Source organism: Ursus arctos, unplaced genomic scaffold (assembly GCF_023065955.2).
Source record: "Ursus arctos isolate Adak ecotype North America unplaced genomic scaffold, UrsArc2.0 scaffold_28, whole genome shotgun sequence".
Classification (NCBI taxonomy): Eukaryota; Metazoa; Chordata; class Mammalia; order Carnivora; family Ursidae; genus Ursus; species Ursus arctos.
The window spans coordinates 11,432,484-11,455,718 of NW_026622963.1; the positions used below are offsets into that span (position 1 = coordinate 11,432,484).

At 55.7% G+C, this 23,235-nt stretch overlaps 1 protein-coding gene across 2 annotated transcripts in view; it reads right to left on the reverse strand.

Annotated features, from left to right (window-relative positions):
• Nucleotides 1–22,942, reverse strand: part of PSTPIP1 (proline-serine-threonine phosphatase interacting protein 1) — a 46,200-nt gene extending 23,258 nt beyond the window's left edge. Inside the window, exons 1-3 of one of the 2 annotated variants that reach the window (XM_026478594.4) lie at nucleotides 22,484–22,942; nucleotides 3,088–3,188; nucleotides 2,656–2,730 (exon numbers count right to left, since the gene is read on the reverse strand). In XM_026478594.4, coding sequence (XP_026334379.1) covers nucleotides 2,656–2,730; nucleotides 3,088–3,188; nucleotides 22,484–22,519 — 212 coding nt within the window. In that variant the 5' untranslated portion in view covers nucleotides 22,520–22,942. The remainder of the gene's footprint in view (nucleotides 1–2,655; nucleotides 2,731–3,087; nucleotides 3,189–22,483) is intronic. The other variant, XM_026478593.4, reaches the window with a different exon arrangement.
• Between the last annotated feature and the right edge of the window lie 293 nt (nucleotides 22,943–23,235).

Below are 23,235 nucleotides of genomic sequence, written 5' to 3' on the forward strand. Positions count from 1 at the left end.
CCCATGGCGTGCTAGAGTCTAGCTTTGGGACGGTGGGGCCATTCATTTTATGTTATTTTTAAATTTTTGAATCCTCCTGACTCAGCCTAGACGTGGCACATAACAGGTGCTCCATAAATGCTTGCTGAATAAATGAATGGATGAGGCTGCTTGCCCACCGTTAAAGAAAGGAGTGACTGCATGGTCTCACTAATCTTAGCCCATGCCCCATGGCTCCACAGCAGCACTAACTAAGCGCCTACTGTGTGCAGTCAGTTGACATGGGAGCTGCATAGGGCATGACCCTAAGGCAGGCAGTAGGCGAACCGGGATGGGTTGGACTCCTGCCCCCGTTGCCCACTGGCTCTGAATGTGCCCTGACTTTGCCCACCTCCAGCAAGCCCTACGGCGGAGGTGTCTACCCTCCCTCTCCATCTCCCCCAGGAGGTGCCCCCCCAGGCCGCCCTGCTCTGACCACCCCAGCCTGATGGTGGGCCCGGGGCCATGCTTGTTCTCACCCACCATTCCCTGTCTGTTCTGGCAACCTACACGCTGGGCTGTGGGGCCCCTGTGCTGGGTAAGCTGAGCCATAGGGCCTGGCAGTCCTGGGCTCCAGCCCCTCCTTGGTGGGCAGAAAGGCAGACTGCCTCCTTGCTCTGGCCCGGGGCTCTGCCACTGATGCTCCCACCTTGGATGAGGGCTGCCCTCCCAGTGACACTGGCCTCCAGCCTTCTGCGCCAGGGAGGAGCTGGGCCTTAAAGGAAATAGTCTAGCTTGCCCAGTCATGCTTCTTAGCCCTAAACTAGGTAGGGCTTATACAGGTGCCTATAAGACCAGCAAGAACCCCACTGTGTATTGAGCATTGCCCTGGCCTGGTGCTCTCTGCTTGACACGGTGATTCCAGAGTACCTCCCGGGGGCAACTTCCCTTTCACAGCCCAGCCCAGCCCAGGACTCAGAGAGGGGCAGTGACCACCCCATGGTCACACAGCATAGAAGGCAGGGCACACCTTGCCCCACTTGGCCTCTTATAGCCATGCAGGGGATTGGGACTGCCCAGAGCATTGCCCGGCCTCTTCCTAGTCCTGCAGTGGGGCAAGATACTGTGTCCCTCCCCACCTTTCCTGCCGCCCACCAGGATCCCCTTCCATGTTGTTCTCTCTGTCAGTGGCTTCTCCTTCCTTATTTAAGTGCCCAGTGACTCACGGGCTTCTGAGTGTGAGTGTACCTCACACAGCTTGCCTCCAGCCCGGGCTTCTGTCATGGCCCAGCCTGGAGCACCCTCTCCCCCCACTCCCAGGAGGCCACCTCTCTTTCTGGGAAGGTTCTCCTTTTCCATCTGGCTTGGGTGGCCAGGAGGCGGATAGGGATGCCTCCTGGGTCATACTTCCTCAGTCCCTCTTCCCCAAGGAAGACAGAGAAGGGTTCCATCAGACTTTCGTTCATTCCTTACCACGTCCTGAGCCCTCCCCTGCACCCAGTCAGCATCCAGCCCCAGCCCTGCCCTGTTTATCTGCACAACAGCCCGCTGGAGTGGGCAGATGAGAACCCAACTCAGCTTGCCCCCAGTCACACAGTTCATAAAGGTCAAGTGGGGACTAGAGCTCGTGCATTCTTACTACTGGGGCTGTGTTCATGCTTTCTGGGCCCAGGCACAGACCTTCGGGTATTGAGCATTAATCTTCCCTGGCCCTCACCACTTCTAGACCTTCCTCTAGCTCTTCCCATGTCTTCTCTGGCTCCAGTTTGGAAGCAGGAACCAGCCAGGGTCCCCTGTGTCTTTAGAAGACTCGGAGAGTGTTGTATATTCAGGGAGCTCAAATGAGGGAACTTGGTGCCAGGGTTCGGAACTCAGAGGCTTTGGGGCCACTTTCCTTGTGCAGAGCCAGACGCTGACAGGCTTGACCTTCCAGGGGAGCAGGGGTGAGGCTCAGCGGTTGCTATGGCAGCTGCCAGCTCCACAGGTAGAGGCTCCTGGGTAGAAGGTCCTGACCCCAGGGGGAGAGTCCACACCTTCCCAAGGCAGCCTCTCTACTCCACGGTTAGAAAGTTCTTCAGCTGCCCTCAAATCGTCACGCTGCCCCTATCTGCTTCCCCAACCCCCAGTCTGCACACAGGGGCCCAGGCCTCAGGGCTGGAGAAGACCCCGGCTTCAGAGCAGCAATGACCCCCATTGCCTCCCCTCCAAGCCAGGCCTGAGCCGAGCCTTTGGACTCGATTAATCCTTTGAGGAAGGTTGTGTTATTGTTCTGCTCACTGTCGAGGAAATGGAGGCAGGGAGAATGCAGGGAGCAGTTTGACCCAACTGATGACCACACAGCCGACCGGTAAGGACCTGGCACTGGACCCTGGACTTGGCCCCTCCCGCCGCTGCCCCTGGTCACACCTCTCTCCCTGAAGCCCAGGCTAAGCCAAGGCTGCACGGGCGCGGCCAATCAGGGGAGGGCCTGTCCCCTGGCGCTCAGGTAGGTGGAGGCGGCCCAGGGGCTGCTGGCGGTGCTACAGACCCCTGAGGACACATGGCCTCTGTCCCCAAGACAGTGGTTCTCCAGGCGTCTTCCCAGACCTTTCCTGGCCCTCCCCGCTCCACCCCATGCCAGGAAGTCCTAAACCCTGTTGAAAGGCCCAGAAAGCACCTGGCAAAGGACGAGGGAGCCCAGGGCACGGGACCTCTTACTTGATCTCTGTCTGGCCGCCTGCCTTCCGGGCGATCTGCATCAGCTCCTTGCCATAGCGCTCCTCCGCCTGGGCCCTGCGGGAACAAAGCAGGGGCTCTGCGTCCTTGACTTCGGCCCCCACATGTCTGCGTGGTAAACTGAGGGTCCACGCATTCGGCCTCTGGGGCCCAGCTGGCCCTGCAGGCTCCTCCTTGAGAAGGTCAAGCCCCCAGCCCTCCTTTGAAATAAATGTTGGCCAAATACCTGTGCATTGGCGGGGACATCAGATTCTTGGCCCCCTGCGGGGAGGCCCAGGCTGGGGAGAACAGGAGAGTCACACTCCCGACTCTCCAGAGCAGGGGGTGTCCTGACAGCATCCTGGCTGCGTGGGGGGCCCCGGCTGCTCCCACAGCCCACTCCCCCTCCAGGCCCTCACCCCGTGTCTGGCTCACCTCTGCCTCAGCAGCTCCTCCACGTCCTTGCACATCTTCCTGCCGTCCAGCAGCCTCTGCAGCAGCGCCTCATAGCCGGTGTGGGCCGTGAAGTCCCTGCACTGGAACACGGGACAGACGGGCGCGTGAGGGGGGGGCGAGGACGGACTGGCGCCTCGGGGAAAGGTCTCTCCAGCGCTGGGGCCTGACCCGCCTGTCTGCCTCCAGGCCCCACTCACGGACGGGCGCTGGGCTTCAGGAGCGGGCGTCGCGCAGACACATGGTGGGGCCCCCGTCGGCGGACGCGCAGCTGTGTGAGCCCCACGAGTCATTGGAGCTCCCAGGCCAGGGCGCAGCTGGCCCAGCACGAGACCCAGTGACGACAGCCTTGCAGGGTGCCCAGTGCGGCTTGCTCCCGTCGCCTTCCCGATAACTTATTATCTCCACCGTCAAGGGAGCAGACCGAGGCGCAGATGGGGGAGGCGCGCCCACGGTGACGCGGCTTGACGGCGCAGGCCTGGCCTTGAACCGGGCCGACTGGCTCGAGCGCGTGCTCTCCACCTCAACACCGCGGGGCCTCTGCCACAACGGCACCAAATGCTTCATGCTCGACGACCGTGTGCCAGCTGCCACCCCAGGCTCTCTGTGCGCTCAGGTAACCTCTTGCACCCGGCGGGCGAGATGGGCATTGAGAGTGACTTCTGTCCGAAGGCGCACGCATCCTAACACATGCCTAGGATCCCTGGCACGTGCCTAGCACCCCAAGGCCAGCCCTTAAGCATGCCTAGCAGCCCGTGACGGGGGAGGGGGTGCTTTGGAGAATTCTCCTGGACACAGCTGCCCCCCTGCTGCCTGGTGCTTGCTCAGCCCATCCTGGTGCTCTTGACCGACCGGCTTCTCCTTCCTCAGCCCTGGAACGGATCCTGAGCTGCCGGTGCTGGATGCTGGGGGACGGAGTTAGAACTTGAAGGGTCTCCTAGGACATCCTCCGGGTCTACGGAGGGGGTCTTAGGGCCAGGCTGCACACAGGGCTGACGGGCAGGGGAGGGAGATCGAGAAAGTGGTGAAACATTATGCAGAGAGCAGGGACTTCCTGCGTCTGACCTGAGCCTGGCTCCTGCATCCACGCTTGAGGAAGGACCCCCACCTTCCACCCCCTAGGATGCTGGGCCAGGCAACTGTAAATTGAGGCAAGTCCTGAGATTCAGCACCTAGTCGGTCTTCTCTTCCATCCTCGTGGACCCCCAAAGCCCCGGAGACTGGTGAAAGGGTCCCTGCTTCCCTGAGCACACATATCATAACCCCATCTCAGACCTCAGCCAATCCGTGAGGCCACAGCTTGGGGGAGGCAAGTCTAGCCCATCTTGGAGTCAAGAGCTGGCGGTACACCTTTCCCTGCCCCATGCCTCCCCTCAAATGCTGTGTGTGGGTATGTAGGGAGATGCAGGAGAGGAGTCTAAATCTAGGAGAGCTTCCCACAGGAAGAGGCATTTGAGCCAGGTTCTGGGAGAGAAGGTGTTGTTCTTCAAGGTCTAGATAGAATCAAACGTGGTAGGAAGGGCAGAGATTCTACAAATTGCCTCCACTGGCTGGGTGCCGGGCCCAGCCCTCCCTCAGCAAACTCAAAATAGTGAAATCTCCGGGCCTATAGGATACCTAGGACTCCAAGCTTATCACCTCCTCCATAAGCTTCCCTAGAAATTCCTAGAGCCCAGGCTCAGCTGCCCACAGGGTGCCAAGCAGTGTGTGTGGGCCCCAGCAGAAGGAAGTCATCCCCAGAACCCCTGCCAGCCTGTCCTGGGGCAGGCGTCAGCGCCCACGTCCAGGCTGGTGCGGTTGGACCAGGCTTTCACTTCTCTGGCCGTTGGCCCACTAACTAGCCAGCAGAGCAGGGCTTTCTGCCTCTCAGCCCCTGCCCTCCCTCCATATGCCCCTGGCAGAAGGTTGTGACTGCTGGGGAGGGAGAGGAATCTGGAGCCTTAGCCTCCTGCCCTCTCCTCACCAGGGAGGCACCCTGAGCTGCACACCAGCATTCAGAGCCCAGTTCCACAGACCGCCAAGCTACGAAGCATCTCATCCAGTGCCCCTCAGTCTTCAGGGAAGCGGAGGCCCAGAGAAGGGAAGGACCTACTTCAGGAAACACAGGCAGAGGCAGGACAAGCATGTGGACTCCAGGGGACCTGTCCTGCTCCACGAAGCCTCTGGGAGAGCTGGCAGAGTTGGCAAGATCCCAGCAGCCCACCCCTGCAGCAGGACGCTCTGCTCTTCCCTCCTAGCCCCCCGCCCCGCCCCAGATCTCCAGGCGAGCCCCTCCGTCCTTACTGAGATGCCCGGAGCGGAAAGACAAGCAAAACAAAACCTACGTTGGCCATTCTGTAGGAGGCAGAAGGCAGCAAGGGGCCCTGCAGGCTGGGTCCCCAGGAGCTCGAGTCCCCACAGTGCCGCAGGCTCAAGAATGGTGCTCAGCCTTTGCTCAGAGCCACCGTGGCGTCAGCAGCCGCTGTGGCCAAGTGAGCCACCGTCACAAGTGATGAGACTGTTCTGAGGAAGTGCCTGGCTCCCTGGGGCTGCTCCCTCCCAGCACTGCGCCCCTCCCCCAGCCTGCACCCTCCTCCTTCACCCCTACCCCACCACCTCCTCCAGGGAATAGATTCTGACTCATTACCCAGCGTTGGGCAGAGTCTGCTCAGGCTGCTGTTGAGGAAATGAATGAACCAATCACTCAATTAAATAATCAGTCGGTTCTGCAAGTTCACAGTCCAAGGCCCAGCTGCACATCGTCCCTGCGGGCCCCCTGACCTTCCTTCCAGCACCCACCAGCTCCACCCTCTAAGTGCCAAGGGCTCACTGCCAGTCCCCCTCCTTTCCTGACTCATATTTCCACAATGCAGAAGCTACCAGGCAGGGCCTCGCCCCTCCTCTGTCTACCCACCGCCTCTGTTGCCTGAAACCCACCCATGGCCTTGATCTTAGTGAAATTATGGGGTCTACCGGCCACACACTAGGAACATCACATCGGTTTTTATTTTTCATGGTTTTATTTATTTATTTGAGAGAGAGCGAGCGAGCTAGTGAACAAGAGAGAGAGCACAACTGGGGAGTGGGGCAGAGGGAGAGGGAGAAGCAAACTCCTCACCATCTGGGGAGCCTGACGCAGAGCTCCATCCCAGGACCCTGAGATCATGACCTGTGCGGGAGGCAGCTGCTTAACCAACTGAGCCACCCAGGCGCCCCTCACAGTGGTTTTCCTATTGAAAATGCCACACACCCACCGAGGTAAGGACAGTGACGGGGAGACCCAAAGAGGGGAAGTGACTACTCAAGATCTCTCAAGTGGTAAAGGTCAGAATCTGGGCTACGAGCTCAGACCCGCCTGTCCCCCAGCCCACATACCTACATCAGTCATTCAAGAGATAACCAGCACTGTTTTTCATTTTGGAACATCAAAAAATAATTTTAAAAATTACTTTTGAAAATGATTACTCAAATTCTTTCCAGCTTAAATCAAAGCTGTATTTTGGGCTATCACTCAGTTACCACAGATTCACAGAGACCCGGTCTGTGCCCAGGCTGGGTCAGAGGAACTCTTCCCTGGAGAAGGGCCACGCTGGCTCTGCAGACGTGCACACGAGAAGCAGCAAGCAGCCAGAAGCCAGGCCCCTGCCCCGCGGCTCCCAGGGCAGTCCACCCCGGGGGACGGTGCCAGGTGCTGAGAAGCTACGGTCCCCTCCTCTGGGAGGCCTGCTCAAGCCAGATGTGGGAGCCGGGGCCTTGCCATCACACTGTGTGGCCCGCTCTGGTGCTCCCTTTCCCCAGAGAGGCCAGATCAGGACAGCAGAATGCCTCCGGAGGCTCTAGAAGGAACTGCTCAGGAATCAGAGCAGGTGGGAGCATATTCCTGCCTCGGCCTTCAGGCCTTCAGGCCGTGTGGGGAAGGCCTGGCTGCCCCAGGCGCCCAGGGACAACCCAGCTGCTTCCTTCTCTAGGCAAGTCTACGTGTCAGCCACTGCCCAGGCCTGTGCGCTGGCCCTGGCCCTGCCATGCCCCCACTGGGTGGAGAGAAGAACAGCCTTTGTACCCACCACTACTTCCCCCTTTTCCTACCCTTATCACTCTTGGTGGCTGCAGGGGCTAGACCACAGACACCAGGGCCTGAGCATACCATTTCTCTTCGTGGGACTTGGTCTCCTCATCAAGGAAGTGGGGGCAGAGGCCAACCTGTCCCTGACAACCTGCTCCTCGAGGGCACAGCCCCCTCAGGGCAGACTGTGGCTGCCGAGTCAGGGAAGGTGCCCAGGCCGGGTCTGGGAGATGGTACAGAGTCCGGAAGACTAGCTGTGGGTTCACACCCCTGGTCATTCTCCCTTTTCCAGTAAAATGGGCCCAACAGTTCCCACCACCTGAGGCTGATCTGAGAAGCGATGAAATGACGTGCACCGCTGAGAATGGTGAACAGAGATCACAGCATGCCTCGAGTGGGGTACGAGGGTAAGGATTATTACCCCATCTATAGGTGAGGAAAATGGAACGCAGGGAGGTCACCTAAGGAGCCCAGGGCACAGCCAGCACTTGAACCCAGCTCTCCCAGGCCAAGATCTGAGCTCTTCACCTCCCGATCTCTTGCCTTTCTGCAGCTGCTCTGCTAGCGGCACCCCCTGGCCCTGGCCTGTCCCGGCCTGCTCCCGCCCCCACCAGGCAGAGGCGTGAGAGGGGTCGGCATGCCCAGGAATTGGCTGATATTCTTCCTGGGGACCAAGTGAAGGGCTATGGAAGGTAGCAGGGAAGAGCTGCCTTGTGACTTTCTGCTCATGAGAACCACCTGACAGGGAGGGAGGAGCCCCCACAAGGGGCCGCGTGACATGGACTGCCGGGTGCACGTAGGAGGGGTCAGAAGTGTACAGCTGCAGGGAGCAGACTAGGGGGATCCTCGGGGGGGGGGGGGCGCAGGGTCACCAAAGAACGGGCCGAAGTATCCAGGAGAGGAAGGGCTACCCCGTGGACCTCTGCCACCTGCTATGCCATCACCAGCTCCCAGAGCTCCAGGGAAAGAAGACCTTTCAGCCCTTTAGAGTCACTGACCCCCCACCCACCCCATCTGAGGAGACACCATAAGCAGTGGTTATGGGTAGAACATGGCAAGTGAAGAAATGGACCCTGTCCTTTCCCCATCGTCCCCATCACAGGCTTCCCATATGGAGTCAGGAGACCAGGAGCGTTCAACTGAATAAGAGAGTGAAATTCTGATATGATGTTGAACCAGAGTGAGTTATATCGAGACTAGAAAAGGACTAGAAAAGCTCTAACACATGCCCAGGTGTGGGGAAGGGAGACCTAACAGTGGCTTTAGAAGGTGAAAGAAAAATTAAGTTGCCAGCTTGCACCCTACCAGGCTCAAAAAACATTTTGTAAAATGTTAACCATTCTTGTTGAAAACCTAATGACTGACATGCTCTTGGGTTGATAGGCTCTTCATTCTTTTTTAGCCTTAAAAAAAAAATCACCTCTTATCGGCGGGAGAGGAGACAGAAGACTCCTCACCCCAGACGCCCCAGAAGCCTGGGACAGCAGGCCGAGCAGGCATTAGGGGTGGCATGGTCCCAGTTTCACAGAAGGGACCTCTGCAGCCAGCGTGCCTCCTGTGGCCAGCTTCCTGCCAACAGTTTACTGTTGCTTGTCTTTTCTGTGGATTGAGAAACCAAAGGGTGAAGATGGTCAGGAAACCGGAGGTAGTGAGTTCTGAACTCTCCAGAAGGCAGCTCCCTGAAGGCGGGAAGTGGGTCTGTCTCCCTGCTGGGTCCCAGAGCCCAGCATCTGCAATGCAAACACATTGGACAAGCGCCAAATAAATGTCTCAGGGAGGCCCTCGAGAGGATGTGGCTTTACGACTGCTGGCTCTGGAGATGTCCCACGGAGGGGAGCAGATCATTGGCTTGCATTGCAATGACTCATGACCCAGCACCTTTACATAAGCCAGACTCATCCCCTCTACTTCTTAAAGTAGTATTATTCTCCCCATTGTACAGATAAGGAAACTGAGGCTCAGGGTAGATCAGTCCCTGAGTAGCAGCCAGGCTCTTTCCACTGCCCTATAGCTACTACCTCACAGTGGGGCTCATCTCCACCATTCTTAGTTGGCAAACTGAGGAAGGCAAAGGACCAAAAACCCAGGTATGGCTTAGAAGGGTGGATGGTTAGATGGACGACCAGAGACTTCAGTAAGCAAGCTAGTTGCCTCCCTAGAGTATCCAGGGGCAGGTGGGTGAAGAGAGGGTCCCAAGCCCAGGCCCTTGAGAAATCACTGAGGCCTGCAGGCCTTTGTGGGGCCATCAGGAGCAGAGGGAGTGTCTGTGGCTGGTGTCCCCAGAGGCCCACGCCAGGATTGCGGGGGTAGAGAGAAGGAGGCCAACTCCAGATCAGCACAAGGAAGGGCGTCCCAAGAGCCATGTGGTCCCAGATATGGTTGCACAAGGCCAGCTGCCTCAGCACGTGGAGGGTGCCCCTCACAGGTTAGGGATTCCGCAGGGAGGGTGAGATGAGTCGAAGTGTCCCTGACCCAAGGATCGGAGGGGTCCATGCATAAGCAGATAACTGTGGGGTGATTTACAGCTTTTCTAAGATGGCCCAGGAGGTGCCACAGGGAGAGAGCCAAGAAGGCAGAGAAGGACTTTTATTTTTAAAGAACAAAAGCACATTGAATGCACTTGTTCAGCAACCCTGGGCTCAGCTGGGCTGACAGGAGCTTGAGATTAGAAATGAGTTTCCAGGGGCGCCTGGGTAGCACAGTCATTAAGCGTCTGCCTTCAGCTCGGGGTGTGATCCCAGCGTTCTGGGATCGAGCCCCACGTCAGGCTCCTCCGCTGGGAGCCTGCTTCTTCCTCTCCCACTCCCCCTGCTTGTGTTCCCTCTCTCACTGGCTGTCTCTATCTCTGTCGAATGAATAAATAAAATCTTAAAAAAAAAAAAAAGAAATGAGTTTCCAGAGGATTCCAGCTCTCCGCTGAGCCCCAGCCTCCCCAGGGTCTTCAGGGCCTCCCCTCCCAAGCAGCCGAGCAGCAGAGCAGCCCAACTGGCTGGGCCCCTGAGATGTCTGTGCCCCTCAGCTGTCAGCCTGAGCCAGGGGCCTGTCAAAGCTCTGTGAACTTTCAGAACCTCCCAGGAATCCCACATCACCAGGTGTGGGGGCAACACTGCCACCAGAAGAGGACCTACTGTGTGTGGGGGGGTTTGGGGTGGGGGCGCTTATCTCAGTGATACTGAGAACCACGGGGTGCTATTGTTGGAGGAAAGCTAGGATGAGAGAGGTTATGTAACTTGCCCGGGCCCCATCAGCAATTGTGTGGGCAGGCCCGACTTTCAACCAGAATCGGTCCAGTTTGAAAGTTTTGTTCTTTTAACTAAGCACCCTCGGATTAGCAGGAAGGAAAGGTCTCCGCTAGCGCTCTCCCCTCCCCCCAGTCTGCGAAGCCCGGCCCACTTCCCCTGCGCTCTCTCAAGTCTTAAAGGCCCAGCTCAACCCCCCACTTCTTCCTCCTGCTTTATGAAACCAAAACGTGTAGAAAAAGTAGAATAGGGGAGGGACAGGGAGTGAACAGCAGTCCAGGCAGAGGCCTGAAGGTGGGAATGAGCCCGGAGGTTCAGGACCCACGGAGCTCTGAGTGGTCCTGGAGAGATCTGAGGGTGCTGGAGCAGGTGTCTGAAGAGGTAGCCTGAGGCCAGCTGGAGGAGAGGCCCAGGAGCAGGTGTGGGGCCTTCCCAGGAGGTAAAGGGATCCAGGGTTCCCTTTCAGGTTCCAAGTTCAGGGGAAGGGAGCTGGGTGCGATGCAGTATTTAGAGGCTAGTGCTCTAATTCTCAGAAACCCCTGGAATGTCAGGACTGTGCCGTAATTATTGCCCTATGTTACAGATGAGCACCTGAGACCCAGCAAGGTGAATGACCTGCTCGGGTCACACGGTTCCTCTGTACTGCCCCCACAAGCTGATTTGGCAGCAGGGGCTCCCTCGATCTAGCACTGGGTGGAGTAAGAAGGAGATGCCAGTGGGCAAGGGTGGGTAAGGGAAGAAGTGGGACACAGAGGATGGTTGATGGAGGAAAGGAGGGAGCTGAGCCACCCCAGACCCTGAGCCCTGGAGGAGACTACCCCTTTAACAAGGACAGGCACCGTCCAGCCCCTGCCCATGGCCAGCCACACAGGGCTCCTCGCCACACAGGCTTCAGCTTGTGGGTGACCAGTCAGAGACTAGAGGCTGGCACCAGAGGTCCACCTACCATCCCTGCGCATCCCATTCCCCAAGTGTCACCCCTCCCATACTGCCTACACCTGCCAGGGGAGACCCCACAGACCCTCCTCCCCCAGGAGGAAGTCCAGGCAGCGGGAGGTGGCAAGAGCTCAGGCACCGGGTTCTAGTTCTGGCCAGTTCCATGGGCACAATCAGTGCGACCTTGGGCAAGTCACTTAACCTCCCAAGCACAGAGTCCCTCCTCTGTAAAATGAACGTGAACCTGTGGCCCACCTCTGGGCTCTGAGGACGAAATGAAATAGTACATGGAGGCGCCCGACAACGGGCACTAGACACTGAATGAGTTCCTGGAAAATGGTGCCCACGGGGATGGGTACGCCTCAAGTCAAAGAAAGGAAATAAAAGAAGAGAGCGAGGTTGGAATCTGGGCTGTAACGCTTATTTGGGCTGGTTGCTTCCAATCTCTCAGACTCAATTTTTTTAAATTTGTAAAATGGGATGAACAATTGGACCACACAGGGCTGACGCGGGATGTCTTTCTTTGTGGCTGTGAATTGCTCTTCCCTTGGGTTTGAGACTTGCTCAAGAGGCAGAGTTGGAGCCCTGGAGCAGCACAGATGTCCCATTCCCATCGCCACACCCTTTCCTGAAGGGAGGGACAGCCTCCCTGCAGCCTCTGGAGAAGGCCCTGTGGCCTCCTCTGCTGGCCTTGGCAGGTTCTGGGTCTCAGAGCTGACCCTGGGCTCTGGCTGCAAAGCTCTCAAGCCTGGGTGCGAGCTGGGCTCCTGCACATGTGGGGGGTCTGCATGTGGGGCTCCTTGTCCCTACGAGGCCATTAACGTGCATGTTGCCATGTGTCTGTCTTCTAACCACAAACATCAATTTAATGCAAACAAGGGGCCAGAGACTCAGAAAGTGGAGGGACTCACCAGGGCCACACTGTGAATGTAGTAGAATGGAAGCAGGGCACTGGGTTCTAAGGGCAGAGTGGGAGACAAAGATGGCACCCTCCGAGGAAGGGTTCTGTGTTGAAGACTGGGAAATTGCTTTACCCTGCCCACCACAGCTGTGTGCATCTGGCATAGAGCCACACTACAGGAAAATACATCTCTAAATAGAGCAAAATGCCGCCCCCTAGACCGTGGAGCACTGGGGCTACCTGAGGGATCCCTGGGTGATCTGTGGCCATGCACTGTTTAACTTTCCCCCTAAGCCAGCTGGGAAGTCTGGGGCTCGAAGTCCCGATTTTCAAAGGCCCCTCAGGTCCTGGCAGGCCAAGGCCAGGGCAGACATCAATTCCTTGCAGGACCTTCCCATGATCCACTGAGGAAGTCGGCAACCTGGCCTTCGGGCCAATGCTCCTAAAGAGTGAGAGCCAGTGGGACCTCAAGGAAGCCCAGAAAGCCAGAAGGTAGGGCAACTACAGAGAGGATCCCACCATCTGTGTGTTGGTGTCTGTAATGACTGTCATTCCAACATGGAAGGGAATAGAAATTGACCCTGGAATCGAAGGAACAGATGTGGCTGATTCCAGAACCCGGGAAAACGAGACTCTCTAAGGAGGGTGTTTCTCGAGTGTGCCCAGGCTGGGAGAGTTATGGAAGGTTTGTCAGAGACTAGTGGCCAGTCCAGGCTGGGCAGCCACAGGAAGGCTCCAACCTCAGTTTCCTCACATAAAAAATGGGAACAATAAACACACTTCCATTCAGGACCTTGAATAGCCAATGATGTTGAAAAAAACAAAGTTGGAAGACTCACACTTCCTGATTTCAAAACTTACTACAAAGCTACAGTACTTTAAATAGTGTGTACTACCGTAAGGTTAGACACAGAAACCGAGGGAAGAGAATAGAGAGCCCAGAAATAAACACATATATGACTTTCAACAAAGATGTCAAGATCATTCAACAGGGGGAAGGACAGTCTTTTCGGCAAATAGTGCTGGGAACTGGGTATCCACAAGCAAGGGAATGAAGATGGACCCTTCCTTACACTAGATACAAAAATCAACTCAAAATGGATCAATGATCTAAATGTAAGAGCTAAAACCATCAAACTCTGAAAAGAAAACACAGGGGAAAAGCCTCAAGATTGACTTTGGTAACGATTTCTTGGATGTGCCACCAAAAAGCACAGTTAACAAAAGAAAAATAAATAGATTTTGTCAAAATGAAAAACTTTCATGCATCAAAAGACATTATCAAGAGAATAACAAGAAAACCCACAGATCAAGAGAAAATATTTGCCAATCATACATATGATAAGGGATTCATATCCAGAATCTATAAAGAAACACAGCAAACACAAATAATTTAAAAGCAAGCAAAGGACCTGAATAGATGTTTCTCTAAAGAAGATACCCAAATGGCTAATACACATACGAAGATGCCCAACATCATTAGTCATTAGGGGAAGACAGATCAAAACCACAGTGAGACACCACTTCATGCCCCGTAGCCTGGCTGTAATTAAAACACACACGGGCACGTGCGTGTGCACACACACACACACACACACACACGGGATTGGTGAAGATGTGGAGAAATCAGAACTCTCATGCACTGCTGATGGAACGGGAATGGAGCAGCTGCTGGGGACCGCAGGTTAGCATTACTGAACCAGTTAAACGTAGGATTACCATATGATTCGGCAATTCCACTTCTAGGCAAATACCCTGAAGACCTCAAAGTAGGGATTCCAACAGATATTTGTACACTCATGTTCATAGCAGCATTATTCACAATATTCAAAAGGAGGCAACAACCCGAGTCCATCGACGGAGGAAGGGATAAACAAAATGGGATATATACAGAGAACGGAATACTGTTTAGCCACAAAAAGAAATGATATTCTGATGTCTGTTGAAACGTGGATGAACCGTTTCTTTTCAAGGATTTTATTAATTTATTTGAGAGAGAGAAAGAGAGAAAACAAGTGGGGGGAGGGGCAGGGAAAGAGGGAGAAGCAGGCTTCCCATGGAGCAGGCAGCCTGATGTGGGGCTTGATCGATCCCAGGACTCTGGGATCATGACCTGAGCTGAAGGCAGACGCTTAACCGACTGAGCCACCCAGGCGCCCCGAAACATGGATGAACCTTAAAGACATGCTGAGTGAAAGAAGCCAGACACAAAAGGACAAATTCTGTATGATTCCACTTCTGTGAGCTTCCTAGCATGGGCAGGTTCACGGAAAGTAGAATAGAAGTAGGAGGTGAGGGGAGGGAGGTGAAGAGCTATTGTTTAATGGATACAGAGCTTCTGCTTGGGATGACGGACAGTTCTGGAAATAGCCAAGGTTGCGCAACATTGCGAACGCACTCAGTGCTGCTGAATCGCACACTTACAAATGGTTAGAGTGGTAAGTTCTATGTTACGCTAATTTACCACAATAAAAAAAAGTAATCATAGAAGATTGTAAGGTTAAAAAAACAAAAACAAACCTCTACCCTCTGCTCATTCACAAGTGAGTCAAATGAGGTCGCCTCGATGGTACAAACCAGGCGTGCTCTCGTTGTCAGCAATGGCAGCGCATCTCGCATCACCACAATGGTCCGCACTAATGCTTCTCAAACCTGGCTGCACTTTGGAAACACTCAAGAGCTTCAGAAAAGACTGATGCCCATCCTCCCCCCCTGAAATTCGGATTTACTTGGTACTCGGCCTTGGGTGTGGCCTGGGCATTGGGACCTTGGAGAACAACGGTTCTACAAGATTTGGCTTCCCGATACATTTCTGATCTTATCTCCAAGTAGTCTCCCCCTCAGTCACTTGGTCCCAGCCACACAAGTCTCCTGTCCCTTGAACATATCAGGCACTCTCCTGCCTCGTCCCATCACCCCCTCTTCTCCCCAGTAGGGCTCAGCTTCCGTTTTCCCATTTCCGATGCTGGGAAGCCCTGAGCCCATCTGGCCACCCCATCCTTGCCCCGGCTGTAATCTCGGGAGTGCCAGCTGGCACTTCCTATTGCCCAATAATGGGTGCTGTCGACACCAGCGGAAGGGGCTGTCATTCGCCTACCTTCTCACCCATGGCTCAGGCGCCAGGTCTCCGCAAACCACACATCTCCCACTAAACCCCAAGGGCTCTCTGACTCAGGCCTGGGAAGGTAGCAGCGAGGCCTAGCCCCGTAACCTCAAAGTCCACCTCGGTGGCATCCCCAAACCTATACCTCCTCTATCAGTTCTCTCTCTGCAAAACAGGAATAAGAATACCATGTTCACAGGGCTACTGTTGGAATTAAACGCATCTTGTCACTTGAAGCCGTGGGAATGACTCTCTAATGGCAGAACATAATATGCAGTGGTGAACAGAGTTGAGGAGGCATTCTGGGAATCGGAGGGTGCACACATGCGGCTCGCCCTGGAGGTGTGCACACCATCGTAAGTCTAGGTCCCTCAGAGCCTGTTTCTGCTCTGCTGACTCCCTATGTTGAGCAACGGAAGGCGGTCCCCTTGGCCTCCCCATCTTCAAGGCCTTAGTCTTAGGTGAGCCTCACTCTGGTGTCCTGCAGATGAGGACACTGAAGTTCAGAGGGGAAAGGCTTTTCCAAGGCCCAGCGAGGGAAGGCGGAGGCTGGGTGAGGCTTCAAAGCAGCATTTGGCTCCTGAGCCTGGAGGGAGACCCTGCTGGAGCTGGTCCAGGGCAGGGCCCAAGCAAGGGCAGCCTCTGGGCACAGGGGGCCACTCTCTCTCGCTGGAAGCCCAGGCAGTTTCAGTTTCCACACCACGTTTCTCTTCATTATGTGGTTTGTGGCATCAGCTAGACTCTGGGTGAGGAAGAAGGGCATTCCGCCCAGCCTGCAGCCTCCAGGCTCCTTTGCGTGAGAGGAACATCCACCGCGGAGAGCAGAAGAAAGCGTCTCTGCCACCACTTCAGGCCAGTCAGGACCTTTCACAATCCAGCTGGGGCCTTACCTCCCTACTGGGCGCCCTGCACACTCCTTTGGGCCGGAAAACTGCCTTCCAAACCCATTGTGCCACTTCCCGCTTGGCACGCCTCGGTCCCTTGCCCTTTCCTCTGCGCCCCGCGCCACCTGTCCTGCCATCTCCCAAATCCTTGCCCACCCTTTCAAGCCCAGGCAGGGCCCTCTGTCTCCATTCCAGGGGCTCCCCTCACTGTGTGTAGGTGCCAGGAAAAGCCAGGAACAGTACACAAGTCCCCGGGAATTGGAGTGCAAAGAGGGCCATTGAGAAGCAGATCTTGTTCTCCACTAAGAATAAAATCTTAGGTGTGGGTGACTTTCTTGGCCGAGGCTGCTGCAGCCGGCAAACCCTCCAGGTTCCCCTCTGCAGGTGTCACCAATGCAGAGCGAGCATAACCAGAAACCCTGCAGTCCCCTTGCTCCAGCACACAGCTGACTGTGTCCGGCGGAATGGGCACCGGTGAGCCAGCTTTGCAGCCCCCCGGGGAACCATGTGCCACAAAGTGTGCACAGAGTATGTGGAGGAGGGAAGCCTATCAAACCACAAATTGCACCTAAAAACACCATCTTAGGCTCGAAAACAAGAATTGCTTAGTTTTGTTTTTAAATATTTTCCTTTTAACTGACATAAATAGGGGGCGCTTGGGTGGCTCAGTTGGTTAAACGTCTGACTCTTGATTTCAGCTCAGGTCATGATCTCAGGGTTGTGCGATTGAGCCCCATGTAGGCTCCACACTGGACAGGGAGCCTGCTTAAGGTTCTCTCTCTCCCTCTGTCCCTGTCCCCACTCCCCATGCACATGAGCATGCGCTCGCCCGCAATTTCTCTCTCTCAAAAAATTAAAAAGAAATGACATACATAATCTGTGTTCACGTATGGAAAATTAAGGGGGAAATAGAAAAATAACCTACTTCCGGAGCCACAGAAATTAACGCTAACATGGAGGGGGGCCCCCCATTTGTTCTACACAAATTATAACTCAAACAAGAAGAGCCTATCTCTGATTTCAGGGACAGAAGTGGAAGTCCCCACTCTGCCCTAGACATATGACCCTGGAGTAGGTCTGCCCATGCCTCCATTCAGGAGATAGGAGGACACTGGCAGAGAAGTCTGTCCTCATTCCTGCACACAGCCACGGCCAGGGAGGCACCGAGAAGGCCATTGGTAGCCGCAAAGGCAGGACAGCTAGGGCCTCCCTCTCCCACCTCCTGCACTGTCTGCAAGCCCCTGTTGCTCGGGAGGACCCACTCTTCAGCCACTGGCCTCCTTGACCTTCAAGGCCATAGGGGCCTGCCCTGCTGCAAGTTCTCCCCCAGAGTCTGAGCAGCTTCAGTTCCCAGCAGAGCCCCTCTAGGCCTGGCCCTCCCAGCCCCATCCAGGCCACTCTGGTCCCTCCTTCCTGCATCAAAACGCTCCTGCCCAGCTAGAAACGCAGCCCCATTCTCTCACCCAGGAATGTCTCCTCTTCCGGGAATCCGCCCAAGGAAATAATCGTCAAGTGAAAAATTTTGATACACAGAGATCTACCCATTGCATCTCTGTCCAGAATAATGAATAACTGGCAGCAGCAACGTGAATGTCCAACAATAGGGGATTGGATAAATGAATCATATGTCTACCAAACCCACAAGCTGGACTGTGTAGCCATTAACAATGGTGTTTTGAAACGAGGAAATCACACCCACACCCACACATGTTCAAAATGGAATTATGTTGAGAAGCGGAGGGGAGGGGTGTCCACAACAACGTGAGTACACTTACCCTACTGACCTGTGCACTTAAACGTTAAGATGGTGAAATTCGTGTTAGGTATACTTTACCGCAATTAAAAATCAATTTTAAAATGCAAGAAAAAAGAAAGCCAGGAGACTACAACATGGTGTACAGGACATGCTCGCACCTACGTAACATAATCTTAGGGAAGCACAGCAAAATATTACCCGTTGTCTTTGTGTGATGAGACTCAGGGTGCTTTCCCCAGGTTTTCTCTATTTTCCTATTTTCCTTCTAGGATCTTACACTTTTGTTTCCTTAGGAGGTATGTACATAGCCTCGAGTGCTCAGAACAGAATAGGTACCCAGGGAACATCATCCTCTCCTGATTTTCTGTGAGGCCCCAAGGGCATGGTTGGCAGGTCCTGGGGTGGGGGACAGGCCAAAGTGGGGCCTTTCTCCTAAATGGGGAACCTCAGAGTCTCAGAACCGGAAAGGGGAAGAGGCCACAACAGCTGAGCCGGCACACGGGGGAGAGGTGGGCCCATCCTTAGCCCCCTGTGTGTCCCTGGTGATCATCCCCCCACCCAGAACGTGGTGTCTTCCTCCGTCCTCTGTGCATTGGGGAGCTCAGCTCCTCCCAGTTTCCTGGTTTCTAGATGAGGCTGAAGCTTAGCCTCAAAGAGGGGCGATGTGGCCACAAGTCAGAGGGCAAAGTCCGGGCTTACTCCCTCCATCCCCTTGGTAGCCTCTGCCCAAAGTGGGGGGAGATGTCACTGTAGTATTTGTGGCCCAGCCTCCTCGAGCCCTTACTTTGCCTTTTAACAACCCCAGAAGGGATAAGATGTGGATCTCAATAAAACCTGGTCCAGAACTACATTTTCCCTCTTAGAACATTACCCAGTGGCTTCTTTGCTCAGGTCTGGGAGGGAGTTGGAGGGAGGGGAGAGAAGGCACAGCTCAGAGCCCTGCCCCTCCCTGTGCCTTGCTCAGTTTTTAGGGAACCTCAGTCTCCAGTGCTGGACAGTGACGTCCTTGAGGGCAAGACAGTCCTTTCACCTGATTGGACGGGGGATGTGCGGGTGAGGCTAGGGGTCCAGCTTAGACCACCTGGCAGAGACTACCGCTCAACAAATATTTGTAGAATGTAACTAAAGTGAAACAAAGGAGAAAATGGGTTCAGGAAGGCAGTGGGACTGTGGAGGCATTCGTTGTTCATACATTCATTCTGCAAACACTGACCACTACTTGCTTGGCAGCCCTGTGCCGAGGATGCAGACAGATGTTTTCTGCAATAAAGTTTGGCGGTCGGCTGGGAGCAGACCCGCAGGCAAGGAGAGATCGGGAGGTGGGGGAAGGACCCCGCCTTCTCTGGGCTTCTGTGCCCCTCTGATTCACTGCCGAGGCAGGTTTTAGGGGACCTAAAGCCCTCTCCGCTCAGGTACCCGGTATTCCCCCCCTCAACTTTGTCTCGCTGACAGGCCCCGCTCTGAGGCCCAGCCGCTAGCTTCCTGCAGAGCTGCAACGCTCTTTATCATCCGTATGACAGAAATCAAATTATCCCTCTCCCCGTGGCCAGTCCACCCCTGCCTCACTCCCCAGTGGCCTGCCTCTCAATGTTTTGCCACAGGAGAAAGCAGGCTATAAATAAATGCCGGGTGGCCACATTGATGAAATGACAGATACAGGCCTACTGAGGGACAGAACTGGCTCCCACACTGCATGTTCCCGCCACCTCTGAGCCATTCTGTCTGCTTTTTAGAGTTTTTTGGTCCCCTCCCTTGCTATCAGGCTTCCCTGTGAAACTGTCTCTATTAGTTAGGCCCACCAACATCTATCAGTCACCAACTGTAGGTCAGGGTCCATGTAGACCCCCACTAGCTGCTGCTTTTCTAGATTAAAGGACCAAGTGACCAAGCTTGTTAAAATTGTAAAATTGTAAAATTAGAGTTCATAGGCTCTAACTAAAAAACGATGGGGCCTCTCTTGTGAGTAAAGTATATGAGCTCTACTATGTGCTCTTAGCTCCTCAGAAACCACTTCTGTTTGCCTCTCTTACTCTGAACCAGTGCCAGGAACAGGGCTAGCGCTCACCTGTGCTTGGATGGTTGAGGGTGTCACGTAACTGCAGGGTGATGCTATTAGACATGACCCTTCTAGCTCACAGGCTCCCGTCCACGACGTAAGACCACTCATTTTCGAACAGTGAGGCTATGGGGTTTGATGCCTTGGGCTGGGGTGGGGGGCAGGATGGGGGAGGGGCAGGACGGGCTCCGTCCCTAGCACCCCCAGAGCAGTTAGATTACGACGTCTTTTTGTCTGTAAACTGAGCTTCCAAATACTTCTGTCAGCATCATCTGGTTTCTTACTTCTCTGAGAGGTAGGAAGGACAGCAATTTCCCCTCCATCTTGCTGATGTGGCCCAAAGATCCGGTGTTCTGCCGTGTTGGTAGAGGGTGTTAAAGCACCCTGGGTGAGAGCCCAGACACTGGAGCTAGCCTGGCAGGGTTTATTTCCTGCTGTGCGACCTTGGGCAAGCTACTCAAGTTCTCTGTGCGTCAACCACCCCTCTGAATAGCAGGCATGAGATCTACCTTGCCAGCTTAAATGAATGACTAGCTGAACAGTCCTGAGAACAGGGCCTGACTCATCTTTAGTACTCAGTGTTAGCTGTCCTCACGGGCTAGGCTGGGCTGAGCGTCAGAGAGAGGGGTTCGAATTCAGAGCCCTGGGGGCAGTGATGCTGACAGTGACCTTCTAGGTCATTCGCCAAGGCTCAGGGTGAGAGGCTCCCCTCTGTCTCTGGCCTTCCCTAAGTTAGATCCTCACGCCAGCCCAGGGAGCCAGCAGGGGAGGGGAGGAGGTGCCTGGAGCTCGTGAGTTCTGCAGTGGCTCAGAGGTGGGACAAGCCCAGAGCGTGGCTGCATGTCCCTTAGCATACTGCCACAGGTGGGCTCCTTTCCTCCTGCTGCTGCTGTCCCTGCCACACCCTGCCCCCCACATACCATCCCCCACCGCCCAGATCCTGCCATGGGGGCCGCTCCTTGCCAGAGCTCTGCCTTCGAGAAGTGGGGCCCGGGGCCCTGGCCTGACACAGATGTCCTACAGGTAGAGCGGTCAGGGTCTCCTGGTCTTCCCTGGGCTACAGAGCACCCTGGATTTCCAGGCCCGACCTCTTTCCCCCACTTTGCACTCTCAGTCAGAGCAGAGGTGATGACTCACTGCCCCACCCCCACTGCAACCACCGCCCCTTTGTGAGGGCCCAGCTGCCAGCCTGGTGCTTGGGATGGGCTGAGCCAGGTCTGCCTCCACTGGCGTGTCTGACCTGAGCCCACCTCTTCTTTGTAGAGATGGGGAAATGGAGGCCCAGAGAGGAACGGGGTACCCTCCCCAGATGGCTCTCTGCCCACTGTGTGGTCAGGGCAGGCGGGAAGCAGGCCATTCGCACGCTGGCCACAGGCCCCAAGCAGAGCACGGCCCGGAAGGGAAGGAAGGCTTGGCTCGTTAGCTCTCATCCTCCTGGCCGCGGGCCCCAGGAAAGGGCCCGGGGAGGGCCAGGCTGTTGGCTGAGGCTGAGCTGGCTGAGTGAAGGGCCAGGGAGTCCTCTGCAGGACTGGAGGGGGGCGCCCTCAGGACAGCCTCATTCCCAGCTCTAACCAGAGAGGTCTCAGTTTTTTCCCACAAGCCACCGGGGACAGCCAGAGCTGGAGAAGCAGGAAAGGTAGAGGCACAGCTGCAGGAAAAGCTGAGGGGATCCAGGGTCCAAAGTGGGCTTGCAGGCTGTGTGTGGCCCACGCCAAGCCATTTCACCTCCCGAGCCTGTCGGGAGCTGTTATTTCACGGGGGAGAAGGACTTGAAGTACGCCTGCACTGACTCGAAGAGAGTAAGCAAGGACTTGCCCAGCCCTGCTGCCCCCTCACAGGACCCGGGAAGTCTGCGAGGAAGAGAGGTTATGTGCGGGGAACAGAATGATCATTTGGCGTGCCAGCAAGGTGCTGGGGACTTGATTACATTAGATCGCCTCTTTAAATTCTCCCATTCAGTTGAGATGCTTATTAATATTGATCTGGACTGTATAGCTGGGGAAAAGGAGGCTCGGAGAGGTCCAACAGCTTGCCCAGTCTCTAAGTAGCAGAGCCAAGACCCAAATTCAAGTTTGTCTGGTCCCCAAACCCTTGACCCCCTCCCTCCTTCACCTCACATGGCCTTCTCAAGTTCTCACCCATATATTAGATTCTCCTACAAAGATCCTGCAGTGGGGGGAGGGTCTCTCGGAGAAGTCAGGCCTGGGAGTAGAGAGGATAGCCCCCACCCACTGTGGTCAAGTTTGCAGAGAAATCAGTACCCCAGACCAAGGACCCCCTTCATCTCCCAACTCAGAAGGGACAGAAGCACAGGTTATGCCCCATGATAATTAAGACCATTTTTATGAGAAAACCTCCCTCCGGGAGCCTCATCCCCGTGACAAGCGCAGGGAAGTTTCAGCCCAGCTGGCCTCCCCAGAGCCCACTCCACTGGTTCATTCCCCCCGCCGTCTTCACTTACCCAAAAGGCATCTTTGAACTGAAGCTGGGGCATCATCCTCAGGCAACTGCCACGGCAAAGCTTGCTCTCCTGCCACAGACAGGGCTGCGCGAGGGCCAGAAGCCAGGCGCACCGTCCCAGTCCCGACAGGGCCGGCCCAGGCCCCCCCTCCCTGGCCGGCGCCGTCTGCAGCGCCTCAGAAGGCAGCCGCAAGCCAGAGAGGAGCTGCCGGAGGGAGGAAAAGGGCTCAACCTGTTTTGTTTGGGGCTAGAATCAGCAGCAAAATGAGGAAGGAACAGTGGCCTTCCAGTGATGGGAGGGCGGGCCCTGGTGTCCGGCCGGCCCCTCGCCAGCCCTGTGGTGATGGAGACACAGTCCAGGCTGCAGGACTGAGAGCACGGATGCCAGCCCCGGGTGGGAGGCAGTAGCCAGAGGGAGAGGCAGGCTGGTGCACAAGCCAGGCGGGAAGGCAGCCTGGGGCCTGCGCAGGAAGGTTTGTGCAACCTCCCCCGGGGGCAGGCACCAGGGCCCTCGCCCACAGGAAGTGGAGCCGCAGGGCTCCCTTGTACAGCCCCGCCTGCCACCTGCCACCCTGCTGCCTGTCTCCACTCGCCCCCTTCCAAAGCTCTCGCTGGGCCATGCTCAGAGGCCATGAACTTCGGGAGCCTGAAGCCCACCGATGGTGTGGGCAAGGACAGGGCAGGTGGCAGGTGTTGCCCACCATCCCAGCCCCATGGCGAGCCAGGCGCAGAGCTGCTAGACTCTCCACCCCC